The sequence below is a fragment of the Anas platyrhynchos genome, chromosome Z, assembly GCF_047663525.1.
Source record: "Anas platyrhynchos isolate ZD024472 breed Pekin duck chromosome Z, IASCAAS_PekinDuck_T2T, whole genome shotgun sequence".
NCBI lineage: Eukaryota > Metazoa > Chordata > Aves > Anseriformes > Anatidae > Anas > Anas platyrhynchos.
In genome coordinates, this window is record NC_092621.1 from 35,800,466 (window position 1) to 35,816,734 (window position 16,269).

Consider the following 16,269-nt stretch of genomic DNA (forward strand, 5'->3'; position numbering starts at 1 on the left):
AAGCAGTCTGTTCTGAAGTGCTGATATTTTAAACACTGTAAGAGAGTTGTGTATTTTAGATGAAAAATGTTTGCAAAATTATTAGGGAAAATGTCACTTTATTTTCTTTACTACTCTAGTGTAAAAATACGTTTAGTATTTTATGTGCATTGCTTAAAATAAGAAACAGGAATAAATCATCTACCAAATTAAGTTAGAAATAGAAGAAAAATTATATTTCTATAATGATGCTTTTCTATTTTGTTATACGTTCTGGTATACACGATCTGGTAATAAATATAGTGGTAATAAATAATTTACTAAAGAAACAATTTCATTTTACAATTTATTTTTTTTCGTAATCAGACCTTATGTTATTTCTGTTAAGAAACAAGGATAGACTTACTCAATTTTGATACAGAAAATATTTGCTGTCTCAGAGGAGTGCAATATGATGGCATACGCCATCAGTTTAAGTATTTTTTTTTACTCTGTGCAGTCTAAATCTTTTAAAAATACGATTTGTAATTATTAAAAGGAAAAGGAAAAAAATGAACTAAGGAAAAAAATGAACTAATAATTGTGTGCCATATAAAATGCATTATGAAGTATAAGCATCTTCTAGGATCAGAGGTGAGAATAAACTGTATGGGTAAATGAGGACTGTTTACTTCTGTTTTTTTATCACAATAGGTGCACAGAAACAGGTCTCTAGTTGAAAGATAAAGGCATATGCACTGTTTCTGCTAAACACTAACTGTACAGCCACAGGGATTAATGTAAATTACAATATTGGTGTCATACTTATACATGATTATACACTGACTGTATAATGTACAACTTCACTTTGCACGTGGGCTATTCATTGTCTATTTAGTAACAACACTGAATGTATGCACTTGTGTAAAGTATCTATGCAAAGCAGTTGGAAGTGTGAAGACCAGGAGGGATGACAGTTATATTAAATGGTGCATCGCAGAAGTTGACTATAACTTTATTAAAAAAAAATATATATATAATATATATAATATATATATTATATTATATTATATTATATATATATATATAATATATATATATTATATTATATATATAATATATTATATATATTATATATATGTATGTATTATATAGGTAAAACACATACATACATATATATATGTATATATATACATATATATATGTATATATATATAATATATATATATAATATATATATGTATGTATTATATGGGTAAATATACATACATATATATATGTATGTATTATATAGGTAGAATACATAAACTATTAAAATAAAATTTTTGATTATCTGTTACCACATAGCTCCAAGTTCTAAGAGTACTCTTAACTTTCTTGATTATTTAAGGCCAAATCTGTAGAACCTGCTCTGTGTGTTTTGTTGTTTTTTTTTAATCTTGCTATTTGTAAAACTGAAAGGAGGTATGCCATGAAACCTGTGAACAGGAAAATTGATTTTTTTATTAGTTAAAATTATTTTCATTAAAACTATGTAACGATGGCATAATTGCATGTAACTTTGAATTATTTTTTCTTGAAAATGGTTAATTGCTTGACTTATTAAGACCTGTGGTAGGATATAATACGATTCTCTTCCCAGAATGCGTTCGTTGAAGATTCTTAGAAACATACTGTCCTACAATACTTCCCCAAACTTTTTTGTTTTGAAAATCTTTGTTTGTTTGTTTTTGTTTGTTTTTGCAATGATTATTCTGTTTCAGAATGAGTATTCTGTTTCACACCTTATTGTGAACACCTAAACGTTTCCTTATAGTCTAATGTTTCATTTTTGACAAGTCATTAAAAATGGGCCAAACCTCAAAAATACTATCCTGTCCTGTTGTGTAATGTATAGCACAACACAGGAAAATATCATATCAGGAAAAAACTTGAGCTTAAGAATATTTTTTCAGTTTCTTCTTTTTTTAGAAAGGTAAATCTATATAATCTTTGTTAACTAAATACAGCTGTGTTAAACATTTGAAATAGGTAGTACTCATGGGAAAACTGATTGGAGCTTAAAACTTGTACAAATTGACAGCCTCTCTTCACTCCATTTTTCATCCTAAAGAAGTCTGCAAATATTCTTAGCTCACATCATTATTGCTCATCAGTGGTTCTAATTAGCTAAACAGGAGTTTGTCTCAGTCATTGATCATCATCAGCTTCTTGACAGTGCCTGAATTTTTTCCCATATTCCAGTGGACCTTTTTTAATATGTTGGAAATACATAACGACTCAATTAATAAAATCAGTTGAAGATTTTTCTACATGTTTCTTAAAGGGAGGAGGAGATGACTGCAGTTCTTAGCTAATCTCGTTTTAAGGCATAACAACAGATCCAAATATGATATGCAACTTCCAGTAACATTACCTTGAGTGTCTGTGGGGAACTGTCTTGTAATGAATATTGGAAGTCATCCTATGCCAGCAGGAGGAGCTGCTGATAAAGTTCCATGTGAGATTTCAGCTTATGCTTTAGTCTTTTGAAGACATCCGTCATGTGTGTTTGCGTTCTTAAAATTAGTTTTTTTTTTCTTCCTTTTTTTTTTTTTTTCTAGAGCCGCATGTGATAACTAATGAAGCTATTTTGGGGGACATTATACAACCTGCATAATCTTGAGAATCCGGAAAAAAAAACACCCACCCCTCATAGCCAAAAAAATCCTTGAATTTACATTAGATTTTTTCCATTTACCCCAAAGGGCTGTGCTGCCATTCAGAGGGACCTCGACAGGCTGGAGGGATGGGCCAAGAGGAACCTCATGTAGATCAACAAGGGCAAGTGCAGGGTCCTGCACCTAGTGAGGAATAACTCCAAACACCACAACAGGCTGAGGGCTGACTTGCTTAAGAGCAGCTTTGCAGAGAGAGACCCGGGAGTCCTGGTGGACAGCAGGCTTACCATGAGCCAGCAATGTGCCCTTGTGGCCAAGAAGGCCAACAGTGTCTTGGGGTGCATTCAGAAGGACATTGCCTGCAGGTCAAGGGAGGTGATCCCTGGGTGGGGGTCAGCCCTGGTGAGGCCACACCTGGAGTACTGTATCCAGCTCTGGGCTCCCCGGTGCAAGAGGGACATGGAGATACTGTGGTGAGTCTAGAGGAGGGCTATGAAGATGATGAGGGGACTAGAGCACCTGTCATACAAGGACAGGCCAAGAGAGCTTCCTGTTTAGCCTGGAAAAGAGAAGACTGAGGGGAGACCTCATCAATGGGTGTAAGTATCTGAGGGGAGGGTGTCAAGAGGATGGAGCTGGTCTCTTTTCAGTTTTGCCCAGAGACAGGACGAGAGGCAAGGGGCACAAGTTGAAGCACAGGACGTTCTGGCTGAATATGAGGGGGCACTTGTGTACTGTGAGGGTAACAGGGCTGGCACAGGTTGCCCAGAGACGTTGTGGAGTCGTCTTCTCTGGAGATATTCAAAACCTGCCTGGATGCCATCCTGCGCAATGTGCTCTACATGCTCGGCAGGGGGGGTTGGACAAGATGATCTTCAGAGGTCTCTTCCAACCTTGGCCATTCTGTGACTTATGATGATGATCGTGATAGATCTGTATTTTCAAACTTTGTTCCTTCACAGATCTTTTCAAAGTATTTGGTTGGGGATCATATAAATAGATAAAATACAGAATTTAATTACAAATGTGCTTTGGACAACTGGCTCTTCTGTGCATGTGTTTACATATACTGGCATATTTTTTGCTTAAGTGATTAATAAAGGTCTGCTTTTTTTTTTTTTTTTTTTTTTTTTTCTCTCCAGTCTCACACTTTATTCTTAAAACCTCTTTGGTGCAGCCTTGTCCTAAAGTTACAGGGCTCTGTAAGTGCTTGACTACTGATAAAACACCAGAATTAGGTATGCATACTATTTTTCAGTTCTCAAGAGAAATCTGTTCACTTGCCTGGTTCTTGGTTGGTTTATTCCCTTTCTTCTCCTTCTCTCTTTAAAATGAAAAAAAACACCTGTAGAATTCTTTTGAGACTTGCTTTAAGGTATCTGCCTTGAACCATCAGGTTTACAGATCAATTAATCCATTAGAAAACAGGTTTAATAAATTTTAAAGTGATGATTGCATGGCTGAGTTAAGAGGTTAGTTAATTATCCAGTATTTGTGTTTAATTAGGCTTAGTTTTAAAAAAGGTTGGCTCTCTGAGCGGAGGTGGTGATAAGAGGAGCTGGAAAGACAATGGCAGATTGTGGATGGTAGGTGAAGTAAGAGTGCTGAGAGCAATGGTTTAATGTAAAAATACAAAATAAAAACAGCTGAACTAAAATGGGGAGGGAAGTAAATCACTGTGGGAGCAAAGCATGGTTGGGACATTTCAGTCAGCAGTTGAGGTCAGGATTCCTTTGAGGACAGGAGGTAGCATTCAGCGGTTTGTGTGTTTTGTATTGTATCGTCCAAGTCTGTGTTGGATGCATTACTATTCTAAGTATTTCATAGTAGCGACTCACTTTTTTGTTTGTTTTCTATAGCTTCTAAAGTTTTGGATCAAGCAAAGCAGTTATATGTACATCTAATCTTAAAGTGTTGATTTTTTTTTCCTAGTTGTAACTAAGAGGTGAAGAAACTTGGAGTACCATAATATCTACAATTTAGTATGCATCACTTCATCATGGTGTATTGTCATTACAAGAGAGAGAGATCCTTCCTCCCAAAATATTTGAGTTTTGTGTACAGCAAACACTAACTTTGACAAAGACGCCTGGTAGCTGCTAAGGGCTGGAGCAGACTTTTGGCTCATTTAAGTTGCATAATAACAGACAGTACCTATCATGAGTGGTAGACTTGTTTCAGGAATGTACAAACTTCTGTGATGAGCGTTAGAAAAGTATCTACACTCTGAGTTTTTCTTACACTTTATTATTAAAATTACTGTAAAGATAATGTTATATTGCAAAGGTTAATAAACTTTTCAGAAATATTTTTTTTGAAACTGGATAGTTTGAATTCTGGAAATTAGTGTTGTGGTTTAACCTTGGTAGGCAGCTGAGCCCCACACAGCTGCTCACTCACTCCCCCCCCAACAGTATGGGGATGAGAATCAAAAGGGTAAAAGCTAGAAAATGCATGGGTTGAGATAGTGACAGTTTAGTGTGTAAAACAAAAACTGTAGAGGCAAGCAAAGCACAATAAGGAGTCAGTTTACTACTTCCCAGATGCTCAGCCATTTCCTGGAAAGTAAGGTTCAATCACACAAGGCACTTGGGAAGACAAACACTGTAACTCCAAATGTCCCCCATTCCTGTCTTTCCTCCCAGCTGTGTTACTGAGTATGACACACATGGTCAGCCTGTGCCGGCTGTCCTGACTGTGTCCTCCATCAGCTCTTGGTGCACCCCAGGCTCCTCACTGCCAGGACAGCAGGAGGAGCTGGAAAGGCCTTGGGTCTGTGTGAGCCCTGCTCTGCAGCAACTAAAATATTAGTATATTATCAACACCGTTTTGGTCAAAAATCCGTATGAAGAAAATAGCTCAATGCCACTCTAAGTCAGTGCAACTAGTTAGGCATTACTGTCAGGGTGGGTCATTTTTAATTGCATGTTGAGTATTATGAGACCTCTTTGTTCTGTTTAGTCTCTTCTGTTGCCTTTTTTGTCACTAGATTTTTCTTCAAAAGACATCATAGTGTAACCTTTAGAAATACATGAGATAACTTCATATTTACACAGATCTCTGTAAGTACAGTCCACTTACATGTAGTTCAGTTTTATTAGGTATTCAAAGAGAAACTATGGAACACCTTCTGTACAATATATTTCACAGCTCACATCTTCGTAGCAACATATAGCAACTCCTTGATGCTTGTGATAGCAAGAGATCAACCTCTTTTAGGTCAGGATCTGATATGCATTTTCCTGTTTAGTTTCTTCTGGAATACTTGTTGAATATTCATGTTTTCACTTTTCTCTCTTCATTACAGCTTCTGAATTATTTTATCTATAGAAATAGATTTATTTATGCCATACAACTACTTAATATCCTATACATTTATTTTTTCTCCAAGGTATGTGTAATTTAAATACATATCTTTTCAGCATTTATTCTTTATTCTTTTTTGAATGCTACAATGCATCAGTTCTGTATTTGCAGTAGGAGATCATTTGCTATCACACATGAAGCCTTGAAACCTTGGTTCCCAAAACCCTTGCTGTAAATTCTATACCATTTTTACTTAATTCTTTATTTACTCAAGATCAGACTAGATATTTTAAGTCATTATTTATTTAATTTATTTAAATGTATATGGTAGTGAAGGGCCTACAGGGACACTGGTCTTTAGCCTTTAAAATCACTCATAGGAGTAGAATATGCAGTTAATGCTGGAGAACAAAAATTGCCCATGTTTACTCCCTGTTACATAATACTTTGTTGCTTCAACTGATTAAGCTTTTTGGACACAGATGAATATTCTTATTCACTTTTGATCAGATTTACAGAGTTAGGAACGCCACTTTTCCCTTCCTTTCTACCTCTGAAAGATTCCCATTTTGGTGGAGCAAAAGCTGCACAGATAGGATTCTTTGCTTCTAGGGATGGCTTATGTCTAGCAATAATGGAAGTTTAACTGTATAATGACAGCAGGGATGATCTGAATGAGTTTCTGCTTATTTGCCACCTGTGGTGCTTGGGATACCTGAAATTGGCCATTTTTCACTATGAGAATAGTACATTTCTCAGATCATTTGTCACAGATGCATGTGACAGGAATATCTGCATCCCTACTATTGAACCATTCCTTCTCTTTTTTTTCCTGAAAGAGAAGCCAGTAAGCAAAGTAGTATTTAAAACAGTTAAAGGAACAGTATCACAATGTGATGAGGTGGTTCTACAAAGTGTTAGTGACTTATCAACTGGTTTTCTGTGAAGTGTTGTGAAGATTATTATAGCCCTGTACTTATTACCACATTGGAGAGGCTCTGCTCATTCATTATGCAACCTTCCCAGTCTTCTTTATCTTGTAAAAATTATATATTCCATCCATGTGTAAGATAGTAAATGGTAAAATTGTCATATATGATATTCAGAAAAAAAGATTGTTTCAGACAGAAATGCCATGTAGTCCAGAGAAGGACTTCACAAGTCCAAACAGCTTTGTGTGTCTCTTTTACCAAGAAGGGAAAAGCATTTTGTTCAGTCTGTAGACAAGTGTACTTTATGCAGCTGGGGAGGAATGAGGCAGATAATTTTAGCTATTTAAAAATGTATTTTAAGACCTCTTGCTTCAGTTTCTTTTAGAACAAAGTTGTGTTAGCTGTTTACAGATGTAATTTGCTGTCACTTGCCATATGCTCCCTGATTAATTCTGCAAGGCCTGTCAGTTTCAGATAATTTAATTTTCTGTGCTTTAAAATGACATTCATTATCAGGACATGAAAAATTCAAATGATTAACTGCAAATTATGACTAATAAAGTGTCTATTTTTTTTGTTTGTTTCCAGAGAAAAGCAGAAAGCTGAAGTCAAGGACAGAAAGGTATTAGAGATTTTGCAAGCCAAAGACAGCAAAATAGAAACCCTAGAACAGGTTAGTATTATATTTAAATAGAGCAGTCAATAAACTTTTATCATTGACATCAAATTTATATTTCTTGAGATGCAAAAATACTTTGTTGTGTCTTAAGGTGAAAGTCACAGGTGATTCAGAAATTATAGCCTTCTGGTAAAGTGTCAGTTAAACTCAGAAAAGTTGTTCAGACAGTTGACCGGTTACTTAAGAAGTTCCTCTGAGTTTAGATGAAACTTCTTCTGAAAAGTTTTAGTAAATTGATGCCTAATTTTACTTCACAGAATTATCCGAATTTGGATTTTAATCTAATAGAGTTCTGACTAGGTTTTGGTTGTAATATACTTTTGGTTGGAAAGATTTTTCTATTCTGACAAGTGCTTTAAGCAAAAATAAAACATTTCTAGAGTAATGAGGACTAACCATTTAGTATACTAAAAGCAATACAGCTAAGTATTTTAGTGTTACTAACATATAGCACAATTGAGCTAACTGTTACCATAAACTGTACGACAATATTGGCAAATCTGAAGTGTCATACATAAATGAAACGTCTGTCATGTATGTTCTTTATTGAACTGCTTGTTCAAAATAAAAATGAGTACAGTGTATCAGCACAAAATTAAGTGAAAAACATGTATGGAAACAAGCTGTCAGTGAAATTGAGTAAATGAGCTCATTTCTAAAAACTAAATTAATTATTTGAAAAATAATCAAAGCTGTTGAATTCCTCACAGGATTTGAAGTATTATACTTATGAAACCAATACTTACAAGCACTAAGAAGAGGCAGAACACCTTTCTTTTCCTCATGAATCTCAAATGACTTCCTTCTAAAAACTATAAGGAAAAGAGAGTTTGCTTTTCGTTACTAAGAATGTTAATAAGGAAAAAATCATGATTAAACCAAGTGTAATTTGGGGGGAGAGAAAGAGAATTATAATTACAGGTAACAGCTGATACCGTAAGCACAGACAACAGTCTAGAGTTTGTTTTCAGCTGCCTAAGGCCATCCATTCCTGGGGATAAAAGGCTCGCTGATAAATGTAGTTGTTTCTATAGAATCATAGATGGGGTGAGGTAGGAAGGGGCTTCTGGAGGTCATCTGGCCCCAAATGCCCTATTCAAGCAGGAGCAACTTACCCAGGACCATGTCCAGATGGCTTTTGCCTGTCTGCAAGGAAGGAGGCTCCACAGCTTCTCTGGGCAACTTGTGCCAGTGTATGGTCACCCTCACAGTGGAAAAGTGCTTCCAGATTGTGAACATCAGGACAGAATCTCCTGTGCTTCTCTTTGTGCTCACTGCCTCCAGTCCCAGGACTGGGCACCACAAAAAGGAGCCTGGCTCTGTCCTGTCTGCACCCTCCCTTCAGGTATTTATTGGCATTGATGAGATCCTCCCCACGCTGAGGCTTCTCTTCTCCAGGCTGAAGACTCCCAGCTCTCCCAGCCTTTCCTTGTGTGAGATCAGCTCCACTCCAATGATCACTTTTGTTGCCCTTTGTTGGACTCTCTCTGATAGCTCCAGGCCTCTCTTGTGCTGGGGAGCCCAGAACTGGACGAGAGCTCCAGGTGTGGTGTAGCCAGTGCTGAACCAAGGATCACCTCCTTTCATGTGCTGACTTTACTTCCCCTCATGCAGATGAGGATACCCTTCACCATTTTTGCCATGAGGACACGTTGCTGGCTCATGGCCTGGTTGATTTCCAACAGGATTCCCATGTCCCTTTCTGCAGAGCTGTTTCCAGCTGGGTATGTGCTGGTGCCTGGGGCGGCTGTTCTGCAGACAAAGGACTTTGCACTTCTTCCCTTTGTTGAACGTCATGAGGTTCCTGGCAGACATTTCTCAAGCTTGTCCAAGTTCCTCTGGATGGCAGCATGACACTCTGGTTTATCAATCAGTGCTGCAAGCTTTTTGTTGTCAGCAGTATTAGGGTTTGCTCTGCCCCTTCAGCCAGATCGTTAACAAATTTTCTCCCAATTCTTATTGCCTAGACCCTAGGATCTTTCTTATTTGAAAGAGGTAACTTTATCTATAGTCAGTGGAATAAAGTAGTTTCCAGAGTTTACCTGCTTTGGATTTGTTCAAAAACTGATACATCTGCTGCCTGACAAGAAACACCACTGAGGTGTGATTCTTCATCCTTTTTTTTCCGTGTTAGAGTTTCTGTGGTTTTAGTTCCTCAATGGCTGTAGATGTGATTCATAATGCATCTGGTGCTTACATGTACATCGAAGTTATTAAGCAGCATTTCGTGACTGTTGCTGCATTTTTACCCTATCCTTAGTTGAAAGAAAAAAAAAAAGTGTAAGATGCTTGTAAGGATTTGTGTGCAGTAATGTGCTTTTAAGAAAGACTGCCTGCTGTGCTAGCTTTTGAACCTGTAGCATGCATCTCCATGAGATTGCTATCTGTGGTTTCAGATCAATTTTGGAAGCTGAAATTGATATTGATCAGAAATCTGAAATTGATTGTGTGCATTGAAGTTACTATCTGCAAGTGGAGAGAGACTGGAAATGTAACTAGTACCAAGGAAAAGAGGCAACTAAGGAAAGGATGGCTTGGCAACATGATGGGAAGAATTAGCTGATGAGTGGATCAGAAGCTGCTTTTTCTGTGATAGTGCCTGCTGAAACACATGTTTCAATAGAGCCATTTCGTGTAGTTTCCAATACTGTAGTATTGAATCATGGAGTGGATTGTGAAGGGCACTGGTTGGTATCAAAGGCCAGTGCTGTGTATTAAAGCTGTATACAACACCGGTAGCATTCTGGTCTTACCTCATCCGTTTCCTGGGATGCCGCCAGATTGCAAGAGAGGGGGATTGTTTTCTGAGTTTGTTCAGTGTTCATGGTGGTTTGGACCCAAAGGGTAATCGAAGACTTGAGCTGGGATAGAGAACAATATAGTGGGGAGCATTCTCATTTATTTTGTCTTTCTGTATTTGCTCATTCTTTGTTTATTTAAGGAGAAATGACATTCTTTGTGTAATTAACATATCAATGTATTGTTTATGAAAGTGTCAGTTTTGGCAGTAACAACACTGGAAGTTCTGTTCTATAAGGTATAGGAAACAACAGTTCAACCCTGCATATTGCAGTCTAACGGTTTGTTATGTCTGGGAAGGTGGGATTATCCAGTCTTTTTTTTTTTTCTGTTGTTTTCCCTTCCTTTTCATGCATCACATTGGGATATCAATTACAACAATAACATTTGTCACAAGGGTATTTATTTACTAGGAATTTGAGTGGCCACTGATCAGCTGATGGTACAAATCCATGCTGTAAATGGGAAAAAAAAAGCAAATAAACTTGTCATTCGACATGTAAGCTGATGTTGCTGCCAGAAATAGCAACAAAACCCTAGAATGAAATTCTCCTTCTCTTGTATTCTGCTTAGACATTGTCCTGACATGCCTAAGAGCCCATTTAAAATGACCATAAATAGGAAATCATATTCCCCACACTGTAGGTGAGATGCCTATAGTTACTTAATACTGAGAGCTAAATTAGCTTTATTTCACAGAATCACAGAATTTCTAGGTTGGAAGAGACCTCAAGATCATCGAGTCCAACCTCTGACCTAACACTAACAGTCCCCACTAAACCATATCCCTAAGCTCTACATCTAAATGTCTTTTAAAGACTTCCAGGGATGGTGACTCCACCACTTCCCTGGGCAGCCTGTTCCAATGTTTAACAACCCTTTCAGTATTTGTACTGAGATGTTTCAGCTGGCTGAAGACATTCCTTTTTTTAGGATGTTACAGAAAATCTACTAAATTAATTAATTAATTAAATGTGAGTACAGTCTTTAATCAATTTTGTTTAATCGAGGAAAAAAATACTCCAATATTCATAAGAACAGAACTCATGGTTTTAAGTGTAAAAATGTATGTAAGTTTGTTTTTGCAAAATTTCTGCTGTCTGATAACTTCTCTGTGAGAAGAGAGCACATCCATCGACCTTTTATGTGCATTAGCATCATTCAGTCTGATGTGCACCTTTGCTAAATTAAAATGGTGTAATACTAGATTTAGATAAATGTATGACTGTTTATTTCTTGTCATGAGTTTATTGTGTAGCTGCTTGTTTTTTCAACATTTTAAATGTTATGTGAGGCACTTGTGTACCTTTTGAAGGTCCAAATAATATCGTATTCATTGAAGTACTTATTAATTGGTAGTATTTTCATCTATTATTGCACATAACTCTGAAACAAAACATGCCATGTTTGAGCTTTCCATATTATTTTTCCCATTGTTCCTCCTCCTCTTATTACTGTCTTTGTAACTCATTGACCACTCTTGGTAGTCACACCTGTGCCATACCTGGTGTTGTGTGTATCAATTATTCTAAATGCTGTGTGGTAAAAATCTCACACCTTTGAGGGTGATGACTAAATTGCTATACCTGTCTTATTGATGACATTTTATTTTGTATGACTAATAGCATTAAGTCATACAATCAGAATCATTTAGAATGGAAAAAATCTTCAAGATCATCACCTACCAAGTCCCTTCACTAACTCATGTCCATTAGTGCCATAGAATCATAAGTCACTGTTTCAAAACTCTTTCCTCAGTAGTGTTGCATCCTTGCGATGTATGCGTAGTTTCTCTGTGTGTTTCAAGGAAAAGAATGTGTAACTACTGCCTTTATGTGGATACAGCACTTTCCTACAGTTATGATTATTGTTATTCTGAAGACTGATTGCTGCAGGTATCTTTTTCATTCTCCTGTTTTCTTTGAAAACATTTTTTCCTGGTGTGCTTAATGTATAATGTTTGTATGTCTCAAATATATCACTGCTGCTGTCTCCAATGTCTTTCTCCCTGCCCCCTCCTCCTGTTAAAATACGGTGAGGTTTTGCAATAATACATTCAAATTTGTGACTTTTAAACTATTAGTTTAGAGGATAGTGTGGGAGCAGGAAATTCAGTCTTTCGCCATGCATGCAATAGATTAAAATATCTTCGCTTGTTTTCCTTAGAAGATGAAATTAAAGATGAGCAAAAGTAGCAGTAAACCTTTTTTGTCTTTACAACATTGTTAATTAATTAGGTTTCAATTCTGATCTGGTGGAACTAAAGCTAATCTTTTTGTCCTAGACCTTGTAAGGTTTCAAACCTTATCAACCGATTATACTCTAGAGGGGTTAAAATAGTACTAGCTTGCCTCATTATCTGCACTTGAAAATCTTCAGCTTGCTGTGCAAATCTGTATTAAAGCCCCTTTAATGGGTCCAATTGAAAGAAGCATAATTCTACCTTTAAGCATTAATTAACGCTAATAATTTTTTCTTAACTTTTGTACTTTCACCTGACTGTATTTTTCTTTGTAATAAAATGCTGTTATTAAATTAAGACAAATGTATACACACACATTATTGCCATCTTAACGTTTTATTTCCAGTAGCAGATAACCTTGATTATTCTTGTGTAATGAGGGACATGAGAATAATTTCAGTAATAGGGAGTTTAGCTGAATGTGTCAGTGGTGATGAGATTATGTGGAGTTTGTAAACTCTTGCAAAAAAAGTTTCTCCAGTGAATGAGATTTATATTTATAGATAATGCAAGTGAACAATATCTGAGGACACAGACATTTTTTTATTCAAAAAGGTTTTTTAACTCAAGTTGTACCTTGGAAAATAGTTCATCATTCAGTGCTGGAACCCATTTGTTAGATGCAGCCCTTTCAGACTTCACTGGTGAATTATCATGTGTCTTTTTTACTGCTTGCCAACTTCTAGTTAGCATTCTCATAAAACTAAGGGAAAGAAATCTCATTAAGGAACTGGCCTGCGTGAGAAAGACAAGAAGGAAAATATAATTCAAATAGTTGAATGTTGCTGATTTTGTTTTATTGATACGAGGCTACCTGAGGTAGGCAGTGTGATGACTATGGCTAATACCTGTGGGCTTGTTTGTCTGAAGAAATTAATAAGCAGTAAATTACAGTGTGCCTTTACAGCTCATTAGTACTTTTGTGTGAATTCCCAACAGGAATGCTTTCTCTGCAAGTTGAAAATGTGTTTCTGTGTGCTAGCTTACTCAGTTTTGAGGAAAGAGTTCTCCCACTTAATCTACCAGACAGCAGCTATATTGGGTGATGGTACAGGTATGCTGTAAAGCCACACTTGATTTTCATTAATTTGCCTGAGTGGCCAAGCCTGAAGTTGTCTAAAGCTTCTGGATCTTTATTGCTCTGCCTTCCTGTTCTAAGTTGTGTTTTTAGCCTGAAATGACAGCTGCACTCAGATTAGACAGGAAAAAAGTACAGTGAATGAAGAAAAGTGATGTTAATTGTCCTGTGCCAGTTCTACTGGTGTGAAATGCTTGATTCCTGTGTTAGCAGAGCTCAATATAAGTCTGGAAAGGAGTAAAAGAGATTTTTCTGTGGGCCTCATCTTTATGATGCTGTTTGTCCTGTAGGAGCGTGGGGTGTAGTGTGAGAATTTCCTGTCCAATTCAGGTAAAAACCATTAAGTAGCCAATCAGAGAAATGATGGGATAGCCTTTTTTCTACAGATAAAAATGGATTCTAAAGTAATTGGAAACTGTTTATACTGTAGAAGAAATTGACTTCTTAACTGTTTAGTGTATCATGTTTGTTTTAGTGAAACATATTTTTTTCAATTGTAAGATCAGTATAGTGATTGGGTGAAGCTGGATTTTATTCCCCCCTCTAAGAACATTATTGATGAGGAATCTTTTCATATATCATGGCTTCTTACTTGAGTACAGGCAGATTTGCTCACATTCAAGAAAACCCCTGTTCCTTAAGGACAGGGTAGCAGAAGGCAGCGTGCCCTTTGAGTTGAAGTACTGCCCATATGAATATGCTGACCACACATAGGAAGGAGCTTATCAGAAAAGTTGATCATAGCAACAGCTGTTCTTTATTTACTATACCTGATCTGGCAATGTTGATGTATGTGAGTGTAAAGAAATACTGCTGTGTCAGGAGTAAATGCTTGTAGGTGTCCTTTCCTGCAGATCTCATAGTCATACACAGTTTCAAAGACAGAGGCTATTTTGCTCTGAGGACCTTGTGCAGCCCTTGCAGAGGAGGGCAATGTAGGAAAATACCCAGTTCCTCGAAGATCATGCTGTGCAAAGAAGAGAAAAAAAAAATCAGCAAATTATTGGTTTTCATTTGGAAATAGTGGGCTCAATAAGGGGTAAAGAGATATTTTGGATTTTCTGCTGTCTGATCCAGAGGGCTGGGCTGCTGCTTTGCATCATTTCAAATATATATCTGCTAAGGAGAGGTGGAGTAGAGAATGTGTCAATGTGTTTTGTGATCTGGGGGTTGGCCTCTTCTCACAGATGACTGGACTAGAGGGAATGGCCTCAAGTTGTGCCAGGGCAGGCTTAGGTTAGAAATTAGGAGAAATTTCTTCTCAGAAAGAGCGGTCAGGCGTTGGAACAGGCTGCTCAGGAAGGTGGTGGAGTCACTGCCCCTGGGGGTGTTCAAGGGGAGGTTGGATGTGGTGCTCAGGGACATGTTGATGTTGGTGGTAGGGGGATGGTTGGACCAGATGATCTTGGAGGTCTTATCCAACCTTATTAATGATTCTGTGATTCATTGTGCTGCTTTACAGAACAGTTTTTAGAGGTCCCATAGAAAATCCAGTCTGACCTGATGCTGAGAACAACTAGACAAAAGAGGAAGGGGGATTTATTCAGAGCAGCTGATGGTTAAGGTGATGTTAGAGCTGTGGCAAGATTGTCAGTATCGATTATATTGTCAGTGTTAGTTATCCTGAGAGCTGTCATATCCTCATTAGAGGAAAACGGCCCATTAATCTTTAAATCTAGCAGATGCATTACTGCAATACACGCTATACTGGGAGAGATGCTGGTTTTAGTGTGAAGCTACAGCTTTTCTTTTCAGCAGTGCCGCTTCATTTCCAAACTAGAGGTGTTTTCTTGTGAAAAGGTTCCCCTTCTAGGGCAGGGAGCTTGTGCGTATGTTGTTTCACATATGGCAAATCTATTGCACCCATGCCAGAAACAGTATTTGGCTCCCACTGTCAATACAAAAACAGCTGCTGGCAATGCTTGCCTTATGCCTCTGCAGCAGAAGGAGCAAGCAGAAGTGATGCATGAGATTGTAGGAGATGGTAAGAAGTGAAAGAAATTGTGTAACCTTGTTTTAATGAACAAGATAAGGAAAGTGCTATGAAGTAGTTGTAAAGAGCAGCTCAGATGGAACACAATGGCACATGTCATAAAGTTTTGTCATTGCTGTCATCTGCTTAGCAGATTTTTGGCTAGAATTTGTTCTTTTGCTGCTAGAGAAAGCAAGACACTAGAGTTGCAAAACTACATGATGTCGCTACATGAAGTCCCAGTGTATTTCCACCACATGTTGAAATACTGATAAATTCTGTTGGGTGGTATAATTAAGATAGCAAAATTTGCTGAAGATACCCAATTAATCACATCAGACAAGTCTAAAGAGCACAATGGGGACCATAGTGTTCATAATGGATTATACTGTTTGACCCTTACTTAATCTATGGGTCAGGAGAGAATTCAGGTGCAAGACCAACTACTGGCAGAAGAGCAAGAATATATTCCCCACCTGCAAAATGTCATTAGCTGCTTATATTTCTGATCTGCTTCTCTGTGGAGCCATTTCACCTGATACTCTTAGAACAAAAACAAAACCAACCTTCTTTACAGGATCTTCACTTTCTTTTCTTCCTCCTGGAAAAAAAAAAAAAAAAAGACCCACCTTGTTTCTTTAAT

At 37.2% G+C, this 16,269-nt stretch overlaps 1 protein-coding gene across 7 annotated transcripts in view; it reads left to right on the plus strand.

Annotated features, from left to right (window-relative positions):
* Positions 1-16,269, plus strand: part of CNTLN (centlein) — a 201,307-nt gene that overhangs the window by 24,405 nt on the left and 160,633 nt on the right. For 6 of the 7 annotated variants that reach the window (XM_038171270.2, XM_038171266.2, XM_038171267.2 and 3 more), the window contains exon 3: positions 7,445-7,529. The exons of the other annotated variant lie outside the window; for it this stretch is intronic. In XM_038171270.2, the coding sequence (XP_038027198.2) occupies positions 7,445-7,529 (85 nt within the window). The remainder of the gene's footprint in view (positions 1-7,444; positions 7,530-16,269) is intronic. 7 annotated transcript variants of the gene reach the window in all.